The following is a 23,880-nucleotide window of genomic DNA, read 5'->3' on the forward strand; positions in this document are numbered from 1 at the left end:
AAATAATATGCTAAACATTTGAGTCCCAAATATATAATTTTTACACCACCAGCACCAATTTTTACACCAGCATTATTTTTTGTCCGCGTAACCTAACATAACTAATTCTAAATCTAATATCATAAATTCACGATAAAATATTAGTTTATTATAGAATATCGCAAATATTTGGAAGTTCTTCGTCAAATCGTCCTACGCCCTCAAAAAAATCGCTTATCCAACATATGTCCCAAACATATTTTGCAAGAAGAACATATATTTTTAAACGCAAAGAAAAAACCGCTTGGAGTTTCTTGTATGTCTTCGGCGCCCACGAGCCGATGCAAACAAAACATTATTTAACAGAAACATATATTTGTTGGCCATGGCTAGCATGGCCGCCTTGCATGCAAAGGGTCGTGAGTTCAATCCCTGATCCGACCGAACACCAAAAATTTTTTTTTACATATATTCCAAAAATTCCGAAGAGATGTTCGACATTACATATTACTAAAAAACTATATTACATTTTTACAATAAAACTTCGAAATGTGGATTATTAAGGATTTACAGTCAGAAAAGAACAGTGCTTGATATAAACGAAATGGACTGAGTTTTCAAATCAAATATTATTTTTTTTTATTGCAAAAAGAAAAATTAGGTAAGAAAACAATGTTTTTATTATAAAAGTTTGAAATTTTCGAAGAAATTCAAAAACTCTAACAAGAGAAGAACGTGAAGTCGAGTATAAACATAAAAACATCGAATCCTAAAGTTATTTAACGATAACCATTCAAAACACTATATAACTCCTAAACAATAATTTTACAACCCACACATAAATTTATTTAGTAGTGAATTATTTTTTTCCAGCATTTAGAAATACAAATAAATATGAGTTTTTATTAACGAATATTTTTACACTTTATTTAATTTTTACCTTTAAGGCCGGTATTAAGTTGGCATTATCTCGCTAAATGGCGAGTTTTACCGCTAAAATAAAAAATAATTTTTGTTTTTTAATTTAATGCCCGCTTTTATTTTTGAAAGTGTCCGTCAACTCCTCTTGGACTATTTATTAATGAAGAGTGCCCATTCGTTATTTTTATGGGGGTCCCTTTGTAATTTTTACATATTTTCAAATGTTTTTGTTTTAATTTCCTTTGTCTGAATATGTTGACTTACACGTCGTACGTTCCGATTTTTTTTGACGAACCCAGCAAAAAAAAATTGTGCACATAATGTCAAAATGATAAAAATAAAACGCATGCCGACACATACATAAAATGCTGCTCTCAAGGAAAATCACTTTCTTTTTTTCAAATGTCTACTCTGAATGTGTATTCTCTTTACTCCGAGTTCACATTTTTTTAATATTCAAATTAAATAATATTTAGACTTTGGCATATCAAATTTTTGGCCATGCCACGCGCATAGCCAACACAAATGAACTCATAAAACAGTTTTCCGAAACAACATACAAGCAGTTTCACAGAAATTGCTCTCTTTTGTGTTGTGTTGATATCTTTCGACCTCCCGTTTTCCATCTCTATTTCTTTCTCTATACTCTCTCTGTCGCTCTCGGAATAAAATATCACAACATATTATGTTTATTCGAAATTTGTAAATTTATATATGTTTACATTCACACATATTATTTTTATGAAATATTCATGTCCCAATCTTAATATATTGTAACATATTAACATATATGTCCCAAACATTTAATACTAGTTTAGGAACATTACTATGAAAAAATGTCTATGAAACTATGAAACAATGGCCGACTACGAAACACTTGGGTGCTGCTTCGTATATTGCCGAGACCCTCCAAAATTACAAATTCCATTTGGTCCGACCATCGGAAAAAAATTAAAAGTCAGGACAAAAATGTCTAAGGTGATCGTTAGAGCCCTCCAGCATTTAAATATGTTATGAATAAATCTTTTGTTTCTCGTTCGTTATTGTTCCTATAGGAAATTGATCAATATCCGGACCGATACACAAAGAGATTCTGGGTGTTCAGATCAAAACGTATGGAAGGGACCGATCACTTTAACATGAGTTTGTCATTGACGAGGTCAATTTATACTTTAGGATATTATTTAGAGCATTGCATCGGTCATATATTTTTGTGTTCGAGAACATCTCGAAGCCCAACAAGTAAGGTAGAGATTTGTAATCGTTCCCGTTTAGACCGATTTTTGTACGTTCGAATACAACCATAACTCGTTCTCGTTTGTGTTGTATGAAACGGTCAATCAAACAACTTCAGTCTTCGGGATCAAACACAACGAGTCATATTGTTTTCGAAAACAGAGTATAGGAATCGAGGAATTCGATTCTTTTTTGCCCTCATATAGTAACAACAACAACTTTTATATGTATTGTACGTTTGTTTACCCAGCGGGAAATGGAAGCGACGTGGAATCGATGATGAAAGTGCTGTCCGGGTAGCTACACGCAAAGAAAAAAAAACGTTTGGAAAACCCGTACCGAAAACGTTTTTCTTTTGTTAGAGTTTTTTGAATTGCTTCGAAAATTTTAAACTTTTATCACCAAAAAAATTCGTTTGTTACAAAATTTTTATTTTTTCAATAAAAAAGTTATTTTTGAAACAACAACACAGTCCATTTCGTTTATATCAAACACTGTTCTTTTCTGACTTTAGGTCTTTAATAAGACACATTTTACAGTTCAAAATTTAATATAGTAGAATGTAATGTTGAACATTTTTCGGAATCTTCCGAACATATCTGGAATACATGTAAAAAAAAAAACAAAAAAAACTTTGGTCGAAGCAGGGATCGAACCCACGACCCTTGGCATGCAAGTCGGACGTAGCAACTACTCCTACACTCATCCACTGATCTACGACACATTTATGTGATGTGGGCGCCAAAAGGTAAACTTAAGCTACACGTGAGGTCATTCCGCGTTCCCTTCTGTTGGAAGTGAACGTATAATGGGTATCGAATCTTTTTTATGTGTTACAGAGAATGTCTTCTAGAAGGCCAAAGTTAGGAGTAAGTAGACATAAGCAAATTAATAGCTTGGCAGCCATCAAAGAATGAGTGTTTAAGTTCAAATTCGTAAGGTCAAAATTTATTCGTTAGATGGGGACTTAAAATCTTGTAAAATGACAATTTCCCCCTCGTTAGAAAATGTACCCTAAGCTCTGGATGCAGCTCTGTGCTTTCAGCACAATTCGTTACATTTTTCTAACGAGTCGCGCCATTACCGTCTTGCGGCGTCTAAGCTTTTGTTATTATTGGTTTCTGGATTACGTCCGTCCAACGATTGTTTTGTAAAAGGTAAATAATAATCTCCCAAAAAATTCAATAAAATTACGTTTTATTGAAACATTATTGAAAAGAAAAACTAAATCCTTGTGTTTTTATTTATTTTATTTCTCGGTGCTACGCATTCATTGGTCCAATCGAGCCGGATACTTGCTTACAGCAATTAATAAAGGGTTTTCTTTTTCTTTTCCAAAGGAAAGTGCTCATCATTGTGAAGCAACAACAAAAAGCAGCCACTTTGCAGCCATATTTGTGAAGGATTTATATTGAAAATTTATTTAAATAATTATTTATCAACACACAGGTGCGTATGTCAGTGTTTTATTAAAATAATTGAGCAAATCGCGAGTGTTTTAAATTTAAACCGCGGTCGTTTTACAACATTGATTCAATTATTTCGTTTTGCCGACGGCAAATTGCATTTCTAAAAACACACATTCGTTGCTACATACGTACGCACATTTCTTTCGTTTGTTTGATTTCGTTTTGTTAAATGATATTCAAGTGAAAGAATAATCAAAATAAAAAGTGAAAAATCTATTGTATATATTGGTGTTGTGTGGTGAATTTAAACGTTGACAGTCCTTATTTACTTCAAAACATTATTTGCAATTACGTTGCCTTTAACTTGAAGTAAATAAAACAATAACAAAATACACGCAGACTCCAAAGGCTCTGTTGGTCGTATTACTATTGTAAACAAACATCAATCGTCACTGCAGTCAACGTTTGAATTACATACCTACGTATGATCAGTGATACACACACGTATATACATACATATTTTTTTTGAGCTGTGTTTCTTTGGTTTATTTGTTAACCCTCACGGGGCCGCGAGTCGTAAATATTTTGAGGAAAATTATAAAAATTTTTGAAATTGAGTTTTTTGGGTTTTCGTGTTGTATGACCCATTAGCGTTACGCGCATTAGTAAAAATTATCGGTTTGGTCACTGTGCACCCTACAGGCGGTCCGGTACGATCGTATAATTTTTATTTTATCATATATATTACGTATATATTTTTATTTCTATATTTTTTATTATTTGCGATTTTTAATTTTTTTGGGGAGATTATTTGGCGTGGAAGTGTAGAGGTGTATTTTACAGTCCGTGCACCCTACATTTGGTCTTACAGACATTTTTTTTATAATTTCTTATAATTTGTTGAATTTTTTTGATCATCTGGTTTTCGTGTGTGAAGTTTTGATACAAATTGGCGGCAGTCAGTATTCTTCGATACACTGAGCGTAATTTTCGTAAATTCATTCATACACTGAGAGAAATAGTTTGAAAATTTTAGTAGAATTTTGAGATTTTTTGAATTCAACTTGAATAATTTGCCTATTTTTTGTACAAGGGGAAAATATTTTGTGATTCGGTACACTGAACGAAAATTAATTGTCTCTACACTGAGAGAAAAATAGTCCAATAGTTTACAAATTGTTTGAAATTTTTGATTTTAAGTTTTGAAGTGGTTGTTTTACGAACAATTGTTTACACTTCAAGAAATTTTGTGGTAATTTTGGTGCAGTGTGAGAATTTGATACACTGAAAGAAAAATTTTGTAAATTTTTGTTTTTGCATTTTTTGGGCATTTTGTGCAAATTTATTGATTTTTCGGCCAGTTTTCGCTGTCGATAAGTGCGTGTTCACATACTTTACGAGTTTTTGTGAATTTTTGTGACGCTAAATTATTTTCAATATGCCAGTTAATACATTCGCGCGATTCATTAGAGCCGCTGATGCGGTTGTGAAGTTTGGGACACGGGTTAGCTCTTTGAAGGAGGAGAATTTAGATGTTTATTCTCTAAGGGCTCAGGTCGAAGAGGCGAAATCACTCTGGGAGAAAGTGAAAGAGAGGTATGAGGAGTGTTTAGACGATCTTCAGGAGGATTCAGATAAGGGAAAGGTAGAATCTGCTGACGGCAAGTATGAGGCAACTTATGATGCCTATATTCGTATTGTTTCCACTATCGAAAGGAAAATAGACGGTCTGAAAGCCGTTCATAGGGCGTCAACTCCTATACAGCAGGCCGATGTGGCGGATATTTCTGCTCGTTCTGGTAATGTGGATGTATCGGGAAATTCTCTTTTGTTAGGTGTTGACCATGGTGCGGTCCATAGTTTGGCTTTACCACCATGCGATATTGAGGTTTTCGATGGTGACTTTCAGTCTTGGCCAACATTTAGGGATTTGTTTACTGCTGTTTATGTAAAAAATTCCCGTCTGAGTGATATTGAGCGCTTGTGTCATTTGCTCAAAAAGACTAGTGGCGACGCCCGTGAAGTTGTAAGAAGATTTCCTCTCACTGATAGGAGTTTCGAGTTAGCTTGGAGGACGTTAAAGGAAACTTATGACAACTTGAGAATTTTAGTCAGCAATCAGTTGAAGCTTCTTTTTGACCTTCCGGTCTTAGACACCGAGACAAGTTCTGGGTTGAAGAACTTGCAGCGTGGTATAAATGCATGTATTTCGGCGATGGCTGTGAATAACGTTCCTACGAACGATTGGGATCCGATTTTGATATATTTGTGTGTGCAACGTCTACCGAAGATTAGTGTTACTTTGTGGGAACAGGGTATAAGTGATAAGTCTGCGTTGTCGTCTTGGGTGGACATGGATCGTTTTCTTACGGAAAGGATTCAGACACTCACGTGTCTGCGCGATTTGAAGGGTATCGATGCTTCGAGGAGAACTGATGGCAGGAAACTGCGAACGCATTTTACGAATGCAGCTCCGAAATCTTCGCCATCTAGGTCGCGTAATTCGCAATACACTTCTCATTCTTCTAGAGATTCCGTCGATAAGATGTGTGTTCTTTGTCCACGACAAAGCCATCATCTTCGTGTTTGTCCGAAATTTAGGAATCTTTCTGTGAATGATCGGTTGACTGCTGTGAAACGGTACCGCTGTTGTTTCAATTGTCTATCTCGTAGACATGACGTTAACAACTGTGCTACATCTCGCAGTTGTGAGAAGTGTCAAGGAAGGCATCATACTTTGCTTCATCGCGATTCTTCCCATTCTACGAATGTGGCGACTACGTCTTCGACGGTTTCGGCCGCTCGTCCTACGGATTCTAGCGGTTTGATTGACCCGCAGCCTTCCACTTCGTCTGGAATCGTGTCTGGCACTTCGGCCAGGCAAGTATTTCATGTTTCCCAGAACAGGTCGGTACTATTAGGGACGGCTATGGTGAACATCGTTCATCAGGGTATGACGTACCCAGCTCGGGCTCTTATTGACCCAGCATCGGAAGCCTCCTTTATTACCGAAAAAATGCAAAAGTTGCTTAGGATTTCGATAACGAGTGCGACGTCTTCGATATCGGGCGTGAATCAATCGGTTTCGATAACTTCTCGAGGTATTTGCCCTCTGAGTATAGGGTCACCCATAGATGGATCGGTCTTGGTAGAGGCGACTGCGTTGGTCCTGCCTAGGATTTCTGGGAATTTACCGTCTTTCCAAGTGAGTCGGAATTATATGTCACGTTTGCCAAATTTGCGTTTAGCTGATCCTAATCTGTTCGATAGTCGTCCGGTTGATCTATTGTTGGGGGCAGACGTGTATCCCAGAATTATATTACAGGGGGTTCGGTCTGGTATTTTAGGGTCGTTGATTGCTCAACAGACAGTCTTCGGCTGGCTCATTACTGGTTCAATTCCCACTTCTAATGTGACGGTTTTTTCAACGACTGTTGAATTTATGGAAGAAGATGGTCTTGACAAGACTCTTCTTCGGTTTTGGGAATTAGAGGACTTACCAAGACGGGCAATTTGTTCTCCCGCAGATACATTTTGTGAGGAAAATTTTAAGAATACCACATATAGGGATTCCGATGGAAGATACGTAGTGACTCTTCCGATAAAACCCGAATTAAAGGGACACGTCTTGCTTGGACATTCGCGGACAAGTTGTTTGAAGCAATTTATTCGTGGTGAGGCTTCGCTTTTACGAAAGCCTGAAACGAAATTAATGTATGACGGGGTGATTAAAGAATATTTGGACTTGCAACATATGAGACCAGTGTCGTCGACTTCTCCTGCAGATCAAACTGTGTGTTATTTGCCACACCACCCGGTAATCAATCCGGACAAATTGACGTCCAAACTTCGAGTTGTCTTTAATGCTTCGCATAAGACCTCAAATGGTAAAAGTCTGAACGACATTCTTTATGTGGGACCCACATTACAATTGGAATTGGTTAATTTGATTTTGAGGTGGAGATTTTTCAAATATGTTTTTAATTGCGACATCACACAGATGTACCGCCAAATTAGGGTAAATTCGGCCCATACTTCTCTGCAGCGAATTGTCTTTAGGGACACCCCTCAAAAAGATGTACAAGACTATGAGCTGCAGACCGTGACATTTGGAGTGAATTGTGCTCCCTATTTAGCCATACGGACGTTATTGCAATTGGCCGATGACTCCGAAGATGAATATCCCCACGCGGCACACATTCTACGAAGGTGCATGTACGTGGATGATGTTTTGACAGGGTACCATAACGTGGATACTGCTGTTGAATCTAGGGATCAATTGATTAGGGTATTATCATCGGCAAAGTTCGAACTGAGGAAGTGGACTTCTAATGAGCTAGCCATTTTGGAATCGCTTCCGGCTGACCATTTGGTTGACGCCAAATTACTGGCATTTGTTGAGGCCAGTAGTTCGAAACCGTTGGGCATTAGGTGGAATGCGCAGTTAGACTTGTTTTATTTTGAGATGAAACCGATTGAGCGAAAATCTCGGTTTACGAAGAGAGAGGTTTTGTCGGCTATAGCTAGGCTATTTGACCCTGTAGGCTGGCTGGGGCCAGTTATTATAGTGGCGAAGATAATTATGCAACAGGTTTGGTTGGATAAGATAGGATGGGACGAGTCTCTTCCGTTACAAACTGAGCGACAATGGCGAAAGTTTGTCGAGACCTATCAGGATGTGAATCACGTTCGTATTCCTCGATGGGTCAATTACTCCACAGACTGTGAGGTAGAATTACATGTTTTTCCGACGCCTCGGAAAAAGCATACGCGGGGGTAGTATATGTTCGTGTGGTTACGCCGCAGGGACATATCTTCACCCATTTGCTATCTTGTAAGACTAAGGTAGCCCCCATCAAATCTATATCTTTGCCACGTTTGGAGCTTTGTGGGGCAGTTTTGGCTTCAGAACTTTACAAGTCTATAGCCAGGGAGTTAGATATTGAATTTCGACGTGTTTATTGTTGGACGGATTCTACGATCGTCCGCTCTTGGCTTCGAAAGACGCCATCTACGTGGTCTACTTTCGTTGCGAATCGCGTATGTAGGATTCAGGAGAATACTGGGGGACAGAATTGGTACCATGTTCGTTCTGAGGACAATCCGGCCGACTTGGGAAGTCGCGGAGTGTCGCCTGCAGAGTTGGCAGTTTCAACGCTTTGGTGGCATGGACCAGAGTGGCTGTGCTCAGCTAGTTCTCAGTGGGATATTAGTGATTTGACCCCTCTTGAGACTGACGTTGAGGTACGGGCGGTCAAGACTCACGCATCGTTTTTTACGAACTATGAGGACATTTTAGAGAGATTTTCTTCGTTAAATAGGGCTCTACGAGTCATCGCGTATATATTTAGGTTTTATCAAAGGACCCATTATTCACATGCTAGTCGAAATGTGTATCACGACACGACGTTGACGGCAACTGAATTAAAGGCAGTGAGATTACGTCTAGCTGTTCTTTCTCAAAGGGCTCATTATCCAGATGAGTACGGTTGTTTGATGGAAAAGAAACCGTTAGGTTCCAGGAGTTCGTTGTTGTCATTGAATCCATTCCTGGATGAGGAGGGGGTTATGAGGTTGAATGGTCGTTTGAGTAGGTGTCCTACCCTTTCGTATAGTGAGCGACATCCAATTATAGTGCCGTATAATAGTAGATTCGCTAGGTTACTGGTGAAACATGTTCACGACATATCTATTCACGGAGGGAACCAGTTGATTCTACGTCTTATTCGGATAGAGTATTGGATTCCTCGTTTAACATCTTTGATTAGATCGACTATTAACCGGTGTAAACGGTGTCTGTTGGATAGGAAGAAGTCTTGTACACAGATCATGGCGGCTCTCCCACCGGAGAGAACTGTGCTTACCAGACCGTTTACTACGACTGGCGTTGATTTTGCGGGGCCTTTCGAAATTAAGTCATTTATAGGGCGCGCATGTAAGATAACAAAGGGTTATGTTTGCGTTTTTGTATGCTTTTCGACGAAGGCCATACACTTGGAAGCCACATCAGACTTGTCTACGACAACATTTCTGGCTGCCTTTCACAGATTTATAGCTCGGCGTGGTTGTCCCAAGACCATTTTTTCGGATAATGGTACAAATTTTGTAGGCGCTTCACGCGAAATGGAAAAAGAATTGAGAAGTGTTCTTAAGGAGGGACGTGATAAGGTGTGTTCAGCATACCAGTTTCAGCAGCTTTCCTGGCAGTTTATCCCTGCCGGGGCGCCACATATGGGTGGTCTCTGGGAAGCTGCTGTCAAAAGCTTCAAGACGCATTTTAGGAAACATGCATCTGGATTCAAATATACATTTGAAGAGTTTTCGACTGTTCTTTCGAGAATTGAGGCTTGTTTAAATTCTAGGCCGTTGTGCCCGATGAGTGAAAGTTCTCAAGAGTTGGTGGCACTTACGCCCGGCCATTTGTTGGTAGGATCTCCGATCTTGGCGCCTCCTGAACAGTTAGAGGAGGAATCACCACTTCATTTGGTGCATCGATTTAGGAAAATGAAGGCGCTGTCGCAACAGTTCTGCTTACGGTGGAAAGATGAATATTTGAAAGGCTTACAGAAAAGGTATAAATGGAAATTTCCGCAGCGTGATATCGAAGTAGGGGACTTGGTAGTAATTCGTGATGAGCAATTACCTCCTACATCGTGGAAATTAGGTCGTGTGGATGACGTCCACCCAGGATCTGACGGTCGCGTTAGAGTTGCAGACGTGAGAACGGCAAACGGTGTTGTAAGACGACCGGTGGTAAAATTGGTCATACTGACCGAATAGTTTTCGATCGTTCATATAGTAAGCGTCATCTTTCTTTTCGCAGTACAATGGAAAATATGAGGGAAATTGTTAAGACTCTCCCTGACTACGAGGATGACGTCCCGATGTCCGATGAGGAAATAGAGATTATAGAAAGTGATGTTGCATCGGTTCTTCGCGAGCCGTTACCAGCAATCGAGCAGGTCCCTGACGTCGGGATGACCCCAGTCGTCGCCTCTTCACAAGAGGTAGTACCGACACAAAAAGTTGTCCCTCCGTCGGGGGCTGATACGGCTCCAGCTGAAGTATCTGCAACTAAGGCAGCAGAATCTTCGTCTTCCCCTACGGGGACTGCCCAAAGAAATTCGGACTCGAGCCCAAAGCTTCATTTAAACAATTGTGTGTTATGCAGGCGGAAGCATAATCTACGGTCGTGCCGCAGGTTCTTGAAAATGCGGTTGGAGCAAAGGCTGCGCACCGTAGTTCTTCATCGGGTGTGCTCCAACTGTCTGGGCAGGTCACACATGCGATCGACCTGCAATAGTCGCGAAAGGTGTCGCGAATGCGGAGAGAGCCACCATACGCTTCTGCACTCCTTCGACCAGCAACAACGTCCTTCCGCTCCATCGTCCGATTTGTCTAAGAGAAAGTCAAATTCAAGTCCGTCCGTTAATTCGTCCGCGTACTGCATTACAAATGCTACCCCCATATTTAGTCCGTTGTTAGTTTTGCAACCAACTGTTACGCTTGGTCCCACTATTGTGTTGATACTCGTCTTGTCCGGTCGTCGAATTCCCGTCCGAGCTGTCCTCGACCCATGTGCGGGGTACAGTATGATATGCAGTAGTCTTGCCCAAAGCTTACGGCTTACTTCGGCAATGACAGCGCAGAACGCCTTTTGTCCGCTGATCGTCGTATCCCGGCACAACGCGGAAAATAAATTGATTTTTTCCGCCCGGGTGACAGATTTATCCCGTGTGGTCACCCCATCGGCGTCGGCTCCAGACTCCATACGAGAGCATTTTGAATGTCTCCAGCTGGCCGATCCAGTGTTTTATCGCCCTTCCGGGGTGGGGTTGGTCCTGGGGCCCGACGTATACGCAAGGGTTATTAAGCCTCAAATGTTTTCGAGTCCGGGATTCCCCTTGGCGCAGCTGACGATATTCGGCTGGGTGATTTCAGGGCAATGTCAACCATGAATATGTGTCGTAGGTCATCCTGGCCAATAACCCAGACACTGCAGACCCTCCGGGTCAACGGCTCTACGAGCATTTAGTTAAGAAAGAATGAAGTCTGGAAAAAAAATTAAAAGAACTAATAAAAAAAAAAAAAAAAAAAAAAAAAAAAAAAAAAAAATTGCTCAATTTGAAAATGAAACTGACATCGCATTTTATATTTATTTTGATATTAAAATATTGTATGTAATGTCTATGTATTAATGAATTTCAATTACAACATAGCTGGATGTTGCAAGGCGGGCGGAATGTTTAAGTTCAAATTCGTAAGGTCAAAATTTATTCGTTAGATGGGGACTTAAAATCTTGTAAAATGACAATTTCCCCCTCGTTAGAAAATGTACCCTAAGCTCTGGATGCAGCTCTGTGCTTTCAGCACAATTCGTTACATTTTTCTAACGAGTCGCGCCATTACCGTCTTGCGGCGTCTAAGCTTTTGTTATTATTGGTTTCTGGATTACGTCCGTCCAACGATTGTTTTGTAAAAGGTAAATAATAATCTCCCAAAAAATTCAATAAAATTACGTTTTATTGAAACATTATTGAAAAGAAAAACTAAATCCTTGTGTTTTTATTTATTTTATTTCTCGGTGCTACGCATTCAATGAGTATGGGATCATTGGTGGGTTCGAACAGATTCTACCATAGGCAAAGTTATAGATTTTTGTTATTATTAATTTAATTATTAATTATTTAGAAAGATTTATGTTTATTTATTTAACCGCACTATAAAAATAAGTAAATACGACCGTAATGTCAGGCAGGCCATGTATTACGAAGAAAGTTCTACTAAATACAAGGTATCTTGAAACCTCTTAACATTGCTTTAATGTACATGGAGGTAGATTAAATACCTATATAAGCTAAATCAGTTCTTGATCGGTTAACATAAATTAAATAATAAATAAATAATAAAAATTGCTTTTTATGGAGGCTACATATATTTTTGGAGCGATATGGGCCACTTTTGCATCGTTATTAGAGGCCAGTTACTAACACCACGTACCACATTTCAACTGGATCGAATGAATTTTTCACCTCCAGAAAGCGCAGGAAATAAAATCGGGGGATCGGTTTGGACTAACTTTTGCCTGGTTGTTACAGACCACGTATCAAATTTCCACCGTGGGCTACACCTAAATGTGGTCCGATATAGGTCATTTGCAATACCATCCGACCTACATAAATAGTAGCTACTTGTACAAAGTATCCCGTCGCTCAGTGGGGTATTTGATCCCCAAACTGGTATTAATTCAAGGGAACAACCCATTTACATGAAATTTGGCAAAACGTTTGCTCTTGTTAATAGTAGTATCTCTGTCAATTTTCAAAGAGATCGTGTCAGGTATATATATAGCGCCCGTATATATAATCGTCCGATATGAGTTTACATCTCATATTACTGATGCAAATTTTTTGAAATTTTGAATAAACATTTTTTTTTGAGTGGCAAGCACTTTTACTATGTTTAGTTCAAACCTGATCGGAGTTATATATACCTCCCCATATGTACAGGGTGCCTGATATGTAATACAACAAGTGCTATACAAGGGGAGAACAAACTATAGTAACCATGAAGAGATAAAGCTGCACATATACAAAAAAATAATTGAAAAAGGTTCATAATCTTAAATTAAAATCTATTTTATTTAAATTTAGTACACGAATCTTTGAAATGTTCGTGCCTCTATCAAAGTTATAGGACCTTAAAGTAAGGCCAATTTCACTTAATATAAAGAAGAAAAAAAACGATTTAAGTGAATAATCTTTTAATTAACTATGACATTGAACCCTTGTATTAAAGATAAAAAGAAATCAAAATAGGCTAATATTTATTTGGAGGATTTTGCATTTTTGGTTAAAAATTTATTTGAAAATAAGAAAACATTTGTTGCATTAAAATGTATTTTACAATTTGGATTTTTATTCGAAATTTATTTATAGCTGTATACCTGTGTTGATATATCGCAAAACGTGAACGAAAATTCAATAAATGAGACCTGTATCCTAAAGGGTGATCCGGTCAAAATTTGGTCAATATAAACTTGACGTATTTCTTTCAATTTTGCATTTAAAAAACCTGAGCACCCCTCAATTTGAAGGTGTGTGTGTAGAATGTTGCTCCTATTTTGATTTTGGAATTCACTCTTCAGTTGTCAAAATGCCGTCCAAGCAAGAAGAGCAGCGTATCAAAATTTTGCTTGCGCATCGCGAATATCCGAGCTACTCGCACGCAAAGCTGGCAAAATCGCTAAAAGTTGCCAAATCAACAGTTACAAATGTAATTAAAGTGTTTGGGGAACGTTTGTTGACAGCCAGGAAGTCTGGATAGGGGGGAAATTGAAAACCGGAAGCCGCTGAGACGACAAAGAGAGTTGCCGGTAGTTTCAAGCCAAACCCTAACCTCTCTCTCCGAGATGCCGCAAATAAGCTGGGTGTATCGTCTACAACCGTGCATCGAGCCAAAAAACGAGCCGGACTATCGACTTACAAGAAGGTAGTGACTCCAAATCGCGATGATAAACAAAATACGACGGCCAAAGCGCGATCCCGGAGGCTGTACACGACGATGCTGACGAAGTTTGACTGCGTGGTAATGGACGACGAAACCTACGTCAAAGCCGACTACTAGTAGCTTCCGGGACAGGAGTTTTATACGGCAAAAGGAAGGGGAAAGGTAGCAGATATTTTCAAGCACATAAAATTGTCAAAGTTCGCAAAGAAATATCTGGTTTGGCAATCCATCTGTACCTGCCCAGCAAAAACTAGGTAACCACATCTCATTACAATTTGCATTACCAGTAGTAAAAGTGTCATTACACGTTGCATTACATTGCGATGAGTTATAATGACTAACATCTAATGACAATAACAAATACTTCCCGGTAATATTTGATAATTCTCAAAATGTAATGCAGTTGGCTGTTAATAACTTAATAAAATATAAAAATTATATGAAAAAGAATGTGTAATGTAACGGTAATCCTGAAGATTTTTCATTTAGGAGTATTCTTCATAAATATTTCATAATAATTGTGTTTTAAATACATAACCTCACCATATTATATATATTTATTAGGTATATTATAAAGTATTTCACGAATATTTCACGAACCAATTTTTATTTCCATTTTAAGCGTGAATTTAGTTCGCGTTTAGTTTTCTTAGATGAATATATTACCCCATGTTCTAGTATTCGGAATCGCAAGTCGAAAGAAATTACTTTTCTTATAAGAAAATAACAAGATACCCTCGGTCTTTAATCCAATTTCATTTTAAACATCTCATTAAAGACAACTATATAATTTTTTTGATTTTCTATTTCTACAATATTCGTTGCTACTCAAGTATTGTTCATCTTACAGCATTACTATGCGTATTTTGATCCAATGTAATCGGCGAGTGAAGTCATTATTTTCGATTTGATTTTCTATTTCTACAATACTCAAGTATTGTTTATCTTATAGCATTACTCGGCGTATTTTGATCCAAAGCAATGAAGTCATTATTTTCGAAATTTGGTTACCAGAGTCAATAAGTGGTTATTTTACAAACTTTTGTATATCTACAAATAAGTGATTACATATTAGGTGAACATATGCTCTAAATGCACTACTTATTTCATGGCTGAAAGTATGCCTGGGGAGAAGTACTTTCTTCGTAGGACATGCTTATATAAATGTAATCCGAAGCGATTCCAATTTATAAGTGGTTATTTCTTTTTGATTGGGATTACCTACAAGATTTCCGGGTAATGAGAGTTTTTGCTCGGTGTGGCTTGAAAAGCAGCATTTTCATAACTTCCGGGACTGTCAACCAAGAAATTTACGTGAAAGAGTGTTTGAATAAACGTCTGCTGCCTTTCCTGAAGAAACACGGCTGTTCCGTACTGTTTTGGCCGGATTTGGCATCTTGCCATTACGGTAAAAAGGCCATGGACTGGTACGCCGCCAACAACGTGCAGGTGGTTCCCAAGGACAAGAACCCTCCCAACACGCCAGAGCTCCGCCCAATTGAGAAATACTGGGCTATTGTCAAGCGGAACCTAAAGAAGACCAAAAAAACTGCTAAGGACGAGCAGCAGTTCAAGACAAACTGGCTTTCTGCAGCGAAGAAGGTGGACAAGGTGGCTGTACAAAATCTGATGGCAGGTGTCAAGCGTGAGGCCCGGCAATTTGGATTTGGAAAAGCGAAAGCCTAACTGAATATTTTTCCTGAATTTTATACTAATTGAACTTGAAAAAGAAATTTAATTTGATTTTTTAAATAAACGATTTCACCGATTTACACGCGTTTTCCCATGACCAAATTTTGACCGTATCACCCTTTCGCTTTAAATTCACAGAGCCTAGATCTAGAGCTAGTTAGCTTCCAAAAAAGTGACTTTATATTAAAAAACAATATCTCAGATTCAATAACGAAATCTTTAAGGAAAAGTCAAAAGATTTGAAGTCAAATAAATTTTTCTGTGTGTATGCTCTCACAACAACATTACAAAACTGTATTATAACAACAACTAATATAGAAGACAAATAGAAATATCACGATCAAAACAAACGTATACAGTAAAACCAATACAGTAAAACCAATGAACCAAAAATACGTAAATTTTAAGACACCGCCAGAAACGCTGTTTCGAATACAAAACTTCACTTTTCTACTGCTTTTTTTTTTGTTCCTATGGTGGAGGGTATAAAGATATATTCTATTTTAAATACACTGGAAAGCGGGGAGGGATACTAATTTCCAAATTTCTGGCAAATGGATGAGAATAGCGCATTACATGCTCTGGAATTAAAATCAAGAACTATATCTAAATATAAATCATCTTGCGAAATAACAGCAAATTCTAGTTTTGAGGCAAATCGGATTAAAACCGTGTCCTGTTAAAAATGTTGATACAAATGTTTGTTTGATGATTATATAAAAAAACTGAATTTTCGTTCTTATAACAACAATGTAGGTCCTTCTTTTTCCAATTCCCAAAGAAGGCACAGAATAATGCTTGTGGGCATTTTTTAGAAAGGAAGTGCAAGACATTTTAGCATGCATGATAGGAGAAGGCATATGGGAAGGTGTAAGGATCCCAAAATCATGGGTACATTGTTTTCGTGACGATTTAAGTTTTAATTTTTTTGCAGCGAAAAGAATTTTGTAAAAACATTGAGCAGGTACATACGATTTTCATTTTGCGCGTCAGTCGTGTGTTGATTGTTTCTTGAAATGGACGGAGAATACGGAATTACTGTGTTCTGTGTTAACTTATTTATTCAGAAGTGACACGTGGCTTTATGTGAACACAAAAAAGGAAAGTGTAATTGAAAAAATGTACCTGTGTTTTGTTCTGCATTTTGCTTATGGTATAATTTATTTTTATTTGCAGTTCCATGATGTCTGCGTTGGTACATTTGATGGGCACGAAGTAAATATGGAATAATTACTTATTGTTGAAATCGAACCAAAATAGAGTGTGTAAAAATATGTGATGTTTGCTTGCACGGCATTATAAATACAAATAAACAATGAATTAGTTTATAAATAAATAAAAATAAAATAAATAAAGTTAATTTCGTGTTTTCTATTCTCAAGTGGCGTCCTTTTTTCGACGATGAAAAAAGTTTTTTCATAAAGATCAAAACATTTTAGGTTGTGACCATTGCCTTTTAATGGAAACAAAATTCTTTATATCAATATAATAACATTTTAGATTAGGAGAATTTTATTTTTCTTACAACCATGTTCACTGAGCCAACATGGTTGCAGGTGAAAATGTTGCCGCAAAAATAGCTCCTATCATATTATTGTGCTCTACACCGAAAAAAAAGTATACTATTGTTTACGAAAAATGAACTAACCCATAGTAAGAATGACCATGATTTGGCGCCAAAGATTTTTTTCATCTAGATAAGTTCATGATTTTCTTATAAATAAGTTTATGTATTGCATCGTATTTTGGTTCATTCTTACTACGCTGTGGGAAGAATGTACTTACACTCATTCAAAATATTCCTGCTATCCGGAAAAATGAACAAGTTTTTGGGAATCCTATATTTAGAAATTGGTTTCAAATAAACTGTTTATCAGTATAATTTTCAAAGAAACTAATAAATTGAGGAATTAAAGGTACAACAAGCCTGTATACAACTAAGAAATTTTTCGTACAATATAAGACAATTTTTCATAACTACCAGTATTTTGTTTCAAAAAATTATTATTATATTACATAAAACTATGGCTTATGATATACAACAAAAGAAATGTTTTTATTCGTACGCTGTATGCTGTTACTTTTCGGTAGTTACTAATTGCTTCTTCAAAAGAGTAATATTCTATGTTAGTAGAATGAAACTAATTAATATCAATTTCCATTTTCTATCCATATGAAAGATATATGCCATAAGTTGCTATTTTCATTTCATTTTTGTCCAATTTCACCGATTTCGCTAGTTTTTGTTGTGTGGATTTGCGTCATAAGCCTCTGAAGTTAAAAAGGTATATAAAATATAAAAATATTATCAAATTCGATGGTATTTTGATCTTTAACTTACAAGAGAATTTTCTTAGAGCCAATAGGGATATCAGCTTAGTTAGCATTAAACAGTAAGAAGATTCCAAAAAATACCATTAGATTTGCTGTCATCCTGCAAATGAAAATTATTTTTAATAAATAGAAATTTTGGCTTTTTTACAAATGGACGAAAAACTTACCACATTGAAAAAAATCATCCAATTACTACATTAGTGGAATCATATCCATGCACAAATGGGACATTTTTGAAATGCTTCTCAGAATATAAATGAAATAAAAATATTATAAAATTAGATATAATTTCCACTTCTCAATATAGCATTTAGTATTTATGGTGGATATTAAGTTCGAGTTTAGTGGCTAAAATCCCAATTTTTCATGATTAGTTTTCTTTAGAAATACATGGGAACAAAATTGAACCGTTTTTGTGTTCATTTAAAATTTATATCAAATTTTTAGTAATTTGAGGTCGCTGAATCCAAATTTACACTTGTTTTTTTAAGAGCTCGACTTTTTGAGATATACGGTTATGTTCAAAATTAAGGCACTTCCGCTATATATATTGGAATAACTTGAAAACAATTCATCATATTAAATTAAAAACACAGCGTTCTACATAAGCTTAAAAACGATTTTCTGTTCTTAATCGTGTAATCCATTTAAAGAATATAAACTTAATAAAAAACTTGTTTCGAGCTATTCTCCATCAAGTTATATTTAAATTTGCATCGAAGGCGTATAATTTTATACTTTTCTTACTGATTTATTTCTGATTTTAGCGCCTAAACTCGAACTTAGTACACACCTTAAGGACTCGCTATAACATAAAAATATAGACTCAAAAAATTGTACTGTGATCCAGATGTAGAGTAAATATAGATCATTTTATTACCACTCATTATGAATATTTTTATGTAAACCAATTTAAAACCGCACTTATTTTAAATTATTAATAGAAATATACAGTTTCTTAATATGTGATTTATTTTAGAGTTATTTATTTTTTATCAATATAAAGTGTTTTTGTTTTCTCTAACATCACACCATTCACTTATCAGTTTCTAAAATGTTACGAAATAAATGTATTTTTATTAATAAACACAAATACCGCACGCAAGCGCACCACGTGTGCGCTTCATAAATGCATCAACAGAACTGAATGCACCAATAAAACTCAAAGACACAAATAGTCATAAAGGACACATATGTAAAGAAAAACAACTCCACACACACACATGATCCCTTTCAGATCTCGCTATTGCAACAAAACTACTATCACCACAAAAGATACCAACAACACACATTCCATAACATCATCGCAATAACAAACACAAACAAACAAAAAAAAAGATGATGCAATAATTTCATAATTTCTTCTCACTTCAATTTCCAGTATCACGTTTATTGATTAGTTGGTATTCTATTTATAGGATAAGGTAAAATATATTCAAAATTTACGAGGAATCCATAAAAAATTATATACACCCGTCAAGGATTAAATTAACTACTTTTTATTCTACTTTATCTAAAATTTTCAATGTGAGGAAATATCCTCCAACTTATAGTAAAAACCGAAATAAGCTGTAGGAAGCCGTCATACGAATCGGTACTGTGGTTAAGTTAATTTTTACTACAAAAATTTTTTTCCATACAAAAATTTTTCTTAGTAAATTGTCCACATTTCGTAGTAAGATTTTTATATTGCCTATATCTTTTTATAATACAATCAACGATGCATTAACTATTGTATTGGAAATTTATTTAAGGAAAATTCCGTCCCATTTCGTAGTTAGTGAACTAAAAAACATTTACTGAAGTTTTATAAGTTTTCCTTTAGCTAAGTTAATTTTCGCAGTGGTTACGAAAAATGAACTATATTACAGTAAATTTTTTGAACTATGTGGAAGTTAAACTGGTCCTAAAATTAACAAGACACCTTTTTTTCTGTGTACGAATATGATTGTGACAATCATGTTTCTTCTCTGCATGCATGTAAAGGGTACTAATAGCACAACAAAATATTGCTCTAGTTGTTAAGAGAAACATTTTGGACAAAAATGGGTTTGATGATATTTTTGGGTAATATACTAAGAATTCTTTAGACATGCATTTCACTTTAAAAAGTAAGTTTTTCGTATTTAATTCTGAGAACAAAATTTAAAATAAACTGGAAAATGCGTCGTCTACACCCTCACAAAAAATCGCTTCTGTAACATATACTCCCAAACATATTTTGCTTCAAGCATATACATTTTTGGGTATTGCCCAAACATTTATATGCTTGATCTCTACCAATATATAATATGTTTGAAAGCATATTGGTCTAAACAATATATGTTTGGGTAGTCTAAGTTCCAAACATTTTGTATTTTTGCATCCAAATTCAATAATGTTGTCTTCCAAAAAACAATATGTTATTATGTGACCATATAATATGTTTGGAAGCATTTTGCTTAAAAAAATTCTCCCAAACAATATTGTGCTTAAAATTTTATTTATTTATTTATATATTTACAATCATAATGAATTATGAAAATAAACAGGTAATATAGGTGCTAACAACATAGGTTTTCGACCTGAATGCTCAAAATTTTGTTTCTGCCCAATTGTATATTCCCCGACATCTTTCTCACTTCCACGAGATTTTTTAGTTCTTAGCTGTAATACAAACATTGTAGAAGAAATTATTCAATTTTATGATTTTTTTTATTTTAATTTTACCTTTTGCCGGACGGGGATTCGAACAGCGGACCACACAGTTTGTAAGGTTCTTTGATCCTTAGGTTCTTTGATCCGTAGCTGATCAATTGCCCAAGGAAAAATAAAATGTTAATTTTGTAATAACAAGCAACAACCACCAACTTAATTCAACATCGCTCCCTGTTAAATAGCGCTCCAAGCTACTAAACACATATATGTTTATAGGCTATTTCTAAATTAATATATGTTTGCATTCAAGCATATTATATTTACAAACATTTTATGTCCCAAACATAATATATTCTAACATATTAACATATATGTCCCAAACATGTTATGCTAGTTTATGAACATCATATGCTTGCACTCAAAAATATTGTGTTTAAAAATTTGTGTTCCAAACATATAATGTTTATAGCCAAACATATGAAAAACAGTCTTTTACAACCGTGTATGCTATGCATAAATGCCATTCGTATTTAAAGGCAATAAAATATTTTGTCTTGCAAAATTATTTTTTTAGAAAAAAAAAAATAAAACAAACATTAATTTACTTTGCTTGTTGCATTCAAAATCATAAAAACAATAAAAATTTACCTTTTTAAAATCACTCATTTTATTTTCCATAAACTTTACTCCGAATTACATACTGCACTTGAAGCAACGCCAAATAAGTAACTTCTTTTCTCATTAAGCATAATTCCATTTCTTCTCATAACATACTCGAGAACTTTGCAAATACCCAAAACTACCGTTGAATGTTCGAGTATTCTCGATTATCCCGTTTCACCAAATGCATTCGAATGTTTGCTTGCGAACGCGAATTGGAACGAATCCATAACTTCAGTCAGTGACGTCACGACAACATTCGCTCGATACTGATTTATGGGGTTCGTTCAGGGCTGCCAATTTTGCCGATCTATCGGCATTTTGACGATTTTTTACTCACACGCACAGAAAAACCATGTTTGCCGCATCCATTTAATGCTTATCTAGAGCATGTAATTGCCGCGAAAACCATGTATTTTGTCTTTGTAAAAATAGTTCTCGAGCGGAGAAAAATGTATGGTGGCAATAAGCATTTGAATGGTTATCAAATACCGCAAACATGTTCTATCATTTAAATGATAGAATTTGAGACCATTAAATGGTCGGGAAAATCATGTACCTGACCATTCAATTTTTTTTATTTTTTAACGGGAAAAAAGTATTTTTTTATAGGTTAAGTATAGATATGTCTAGAACCATTACATGACCATAAAGACCATTTACATTTTTTTTCGTGACCACTTAATTTTTTAACTTTTTTGCAGCGAAAAGAATTTTATAAAAACATTGAGCAGGTACACACGATTTTCATTTTGCGCGTCAGTCGTGTGTTGATTGTTTCTTGGAATGGGCGGAGAATACGGATTTACTGTGTTTCGTGTTAATTTATTTATTCAGAAGTGGCACGTGGTTTTATGTGAACACAAAAAAGGAAAATGTAATTGAAAAAATGTACCTGTTTTTTGTTCTACATTTTGCTATATGGATCATTTATTTTTATTTGCAGTTACATGATTTCTGCGTTTGTACATTTGATGGGCACGATGTAAATATGGAACAAGTATATACGGCAGTAAGTTCGGCCAGGCCGAAGCTTATGTACCCTCCATCATGGATTGCGTAGAAACTTCATCTAAACACTGCCATCCACAATCGAATTACTTAAGTTGCGGTAACGCTTGCCGATGGCAAGGTATCTTAAAACCTCCTAACACCATCTTCTAAATTGTATGTAAGTCCATACGTGGTATATATTAAATCAAAAAAGATCGATCCAATACGTATATAATTCAGTTTGGCAAAGTAGACATAAAATTTTGACAAAATTTTCTACAGAAATAAAATTTTAACAAAATTTTCTATAGAAATAAAATTTTCACACAATTTTCTGTAGAAATAAAAATTTTGACAAAATTTTCTATAGAAAGAAAATTTTGACAAAAATTTCTACAGAAATAAAATTTTAACAAAATTTTCTATAGAAATAAACTTTTGACAAAATTTTCTATAGAAATAAAATCTTGGTAGATTATTTTTGGCTCGAGTGGCAACCATGATTATGAACCGAATAAAATTTGAACAAAATTTTCTATAGAAATAAAATTTTGACAAAATTTTCTATAGAAATAAAATTTTGACAATGATGAAAATTTTATTATGAACCGAATAAGATTTTAACAAAATTTTCTCTAGAAATAAAATTTTGACAAAATTTTCTATAGAAATAAAATTTTGACAAAATTTTCTATAGAAATAAAATTTTGACAAAATTTTCTATAGAAATAAAATTTCTATAGAAATAAAATGTTGGTAGATTATTTTTGGTTCTAGTGGCAACCATGATTATGAACCGATATGGACCAATTTTTGTGTGATTGGACCAATTTTGGTATGGTTGTTAGCAACCATATACTAACACCACGTTCCTAATTTGAACCGGATCGGATGAATTTTGCTCCTCCAAGAGGCTCCGGAGAATGTTTATAGCCCCCATATAGGCTATATATAATTATGGACCGATATGGACCAATTCTGGCACGGTTGTTAAAGATCATATACTAACACCATGTTCCAAATTACAACCGGATTGGATGAAATTTGCCTCTCTTGGACACTTCGCAAGCCAAATCTGGGGATCGGTTTATATGGGGCTATATATAATTATGAACCGATGTGGACCAATTTTTGCATAATTGTTAGAGACCATATACCAATATCATGTACCAAATTTCAGGCGGATCGGATGAAATTTGCTTCTCTTTGAGGCTCCGCAACCAAAATCTTGGGATCGGTTTATATGGGCGCTATATATAATTATGGACCGATGTGGATCAATTTTTGCACGGTTGTTAGAGACCATATACCAATACCATGTACCAAATTTCAGCCGGATCGGATGCAATTTGCTCCTCTTTGAGGCTTCGCAAGCCAAATCTGGAGATCGGTTTATATGGGGTCTATATATAATTATGGACCGATGTGGACCAATTTTTGCATGGTTGTTAGATACCATATACCAACATCATGTACCAAATTTCAGCCGGATCGGATGAAATTTGCTTCT

The 23,880-nt window shown here is 35.8% G+C and overlaps 2 protein-coding genes and 1 long non-coding RNA gene across 3 annotated transcripts; 2 read left to right on the forward strand and 1 right to left on the reverse strand.

The window, feature by feature from the left end:
* The first annotated feature begins 3,340 nt into the window (after nucleotides 1-3,340).
* On the forward strand, nucleotides 3,341-11,614 carry LOC142226053 (uncharacterized). The gene is made up of 2 exons (XM_075295909.1): nucleotides 3,341-3,585; nucleotides 10,369-11,614. Exon 2 carries the CDS (start codon nucleotides 10,373-10,375, stop codon nucleotides 11,501-11,503), a length of 1,131 nt encoding a protein of 376 aa, XP_075152024.1. The 5' UTR covers nucleotides 3,341-3,585; nucleotides 10,369-10,372; the 3' UTR covers nucleotides 11,504-11,614.
* LOC142225003 (uncharacterized) lies at nucleotides 4,984-10,325 on the forward strand. The gene is made up of 3 exons (XM_075294778.1): nucleotides 4,984-7,502; nucleotides 7,563-8,321; nucleotides 8,594-10,325. The coding sequence occupies exons 1-3, from the start codon at nucleotides 4,984-4,986 to the stop codon at nucleotides 10,323-10,325; spliced, it is 5,010 nt and encodes a 1,669-aa protein (XP_075150893.1).
* Nucleotides 11,615-17,804: 6,190 nt separating the features above from the next.
* LOC142223819 (uncharacterized) lies at nucleotides 17,805-18,316 on the reverse strand. Its single transcript, XR_012718913.1, has 3 exons — nucleotides 18,248-18,316; nucleotides 18,088-18,180; nucleotides 17,805-18,017 (listed from the first exon to the last, which is right to left on the reverse strand). It is a non-coding gene; the product is annotated as an uncharacterized LOC142223819 (long non-coding RNA).
* Between the last annotated feature and the right edge of the window lie 5,564 nt (nucleotides 18,317-23,880).

Source organism: Haematobia irritans, chromosome 2 (genome assembly GCF_050003625.1).
Source record: "Haematobia irritans isolate KBUSLIRL chromosome 2, ASM5000362v1, whole genome shotgun sequence".
NCBI classification, from domain to species: Eukaryota; Metazoa; Arthropoda; class Insecta; order Diptera; family Muscidae; genus Haematobia; species Haematobia irritans.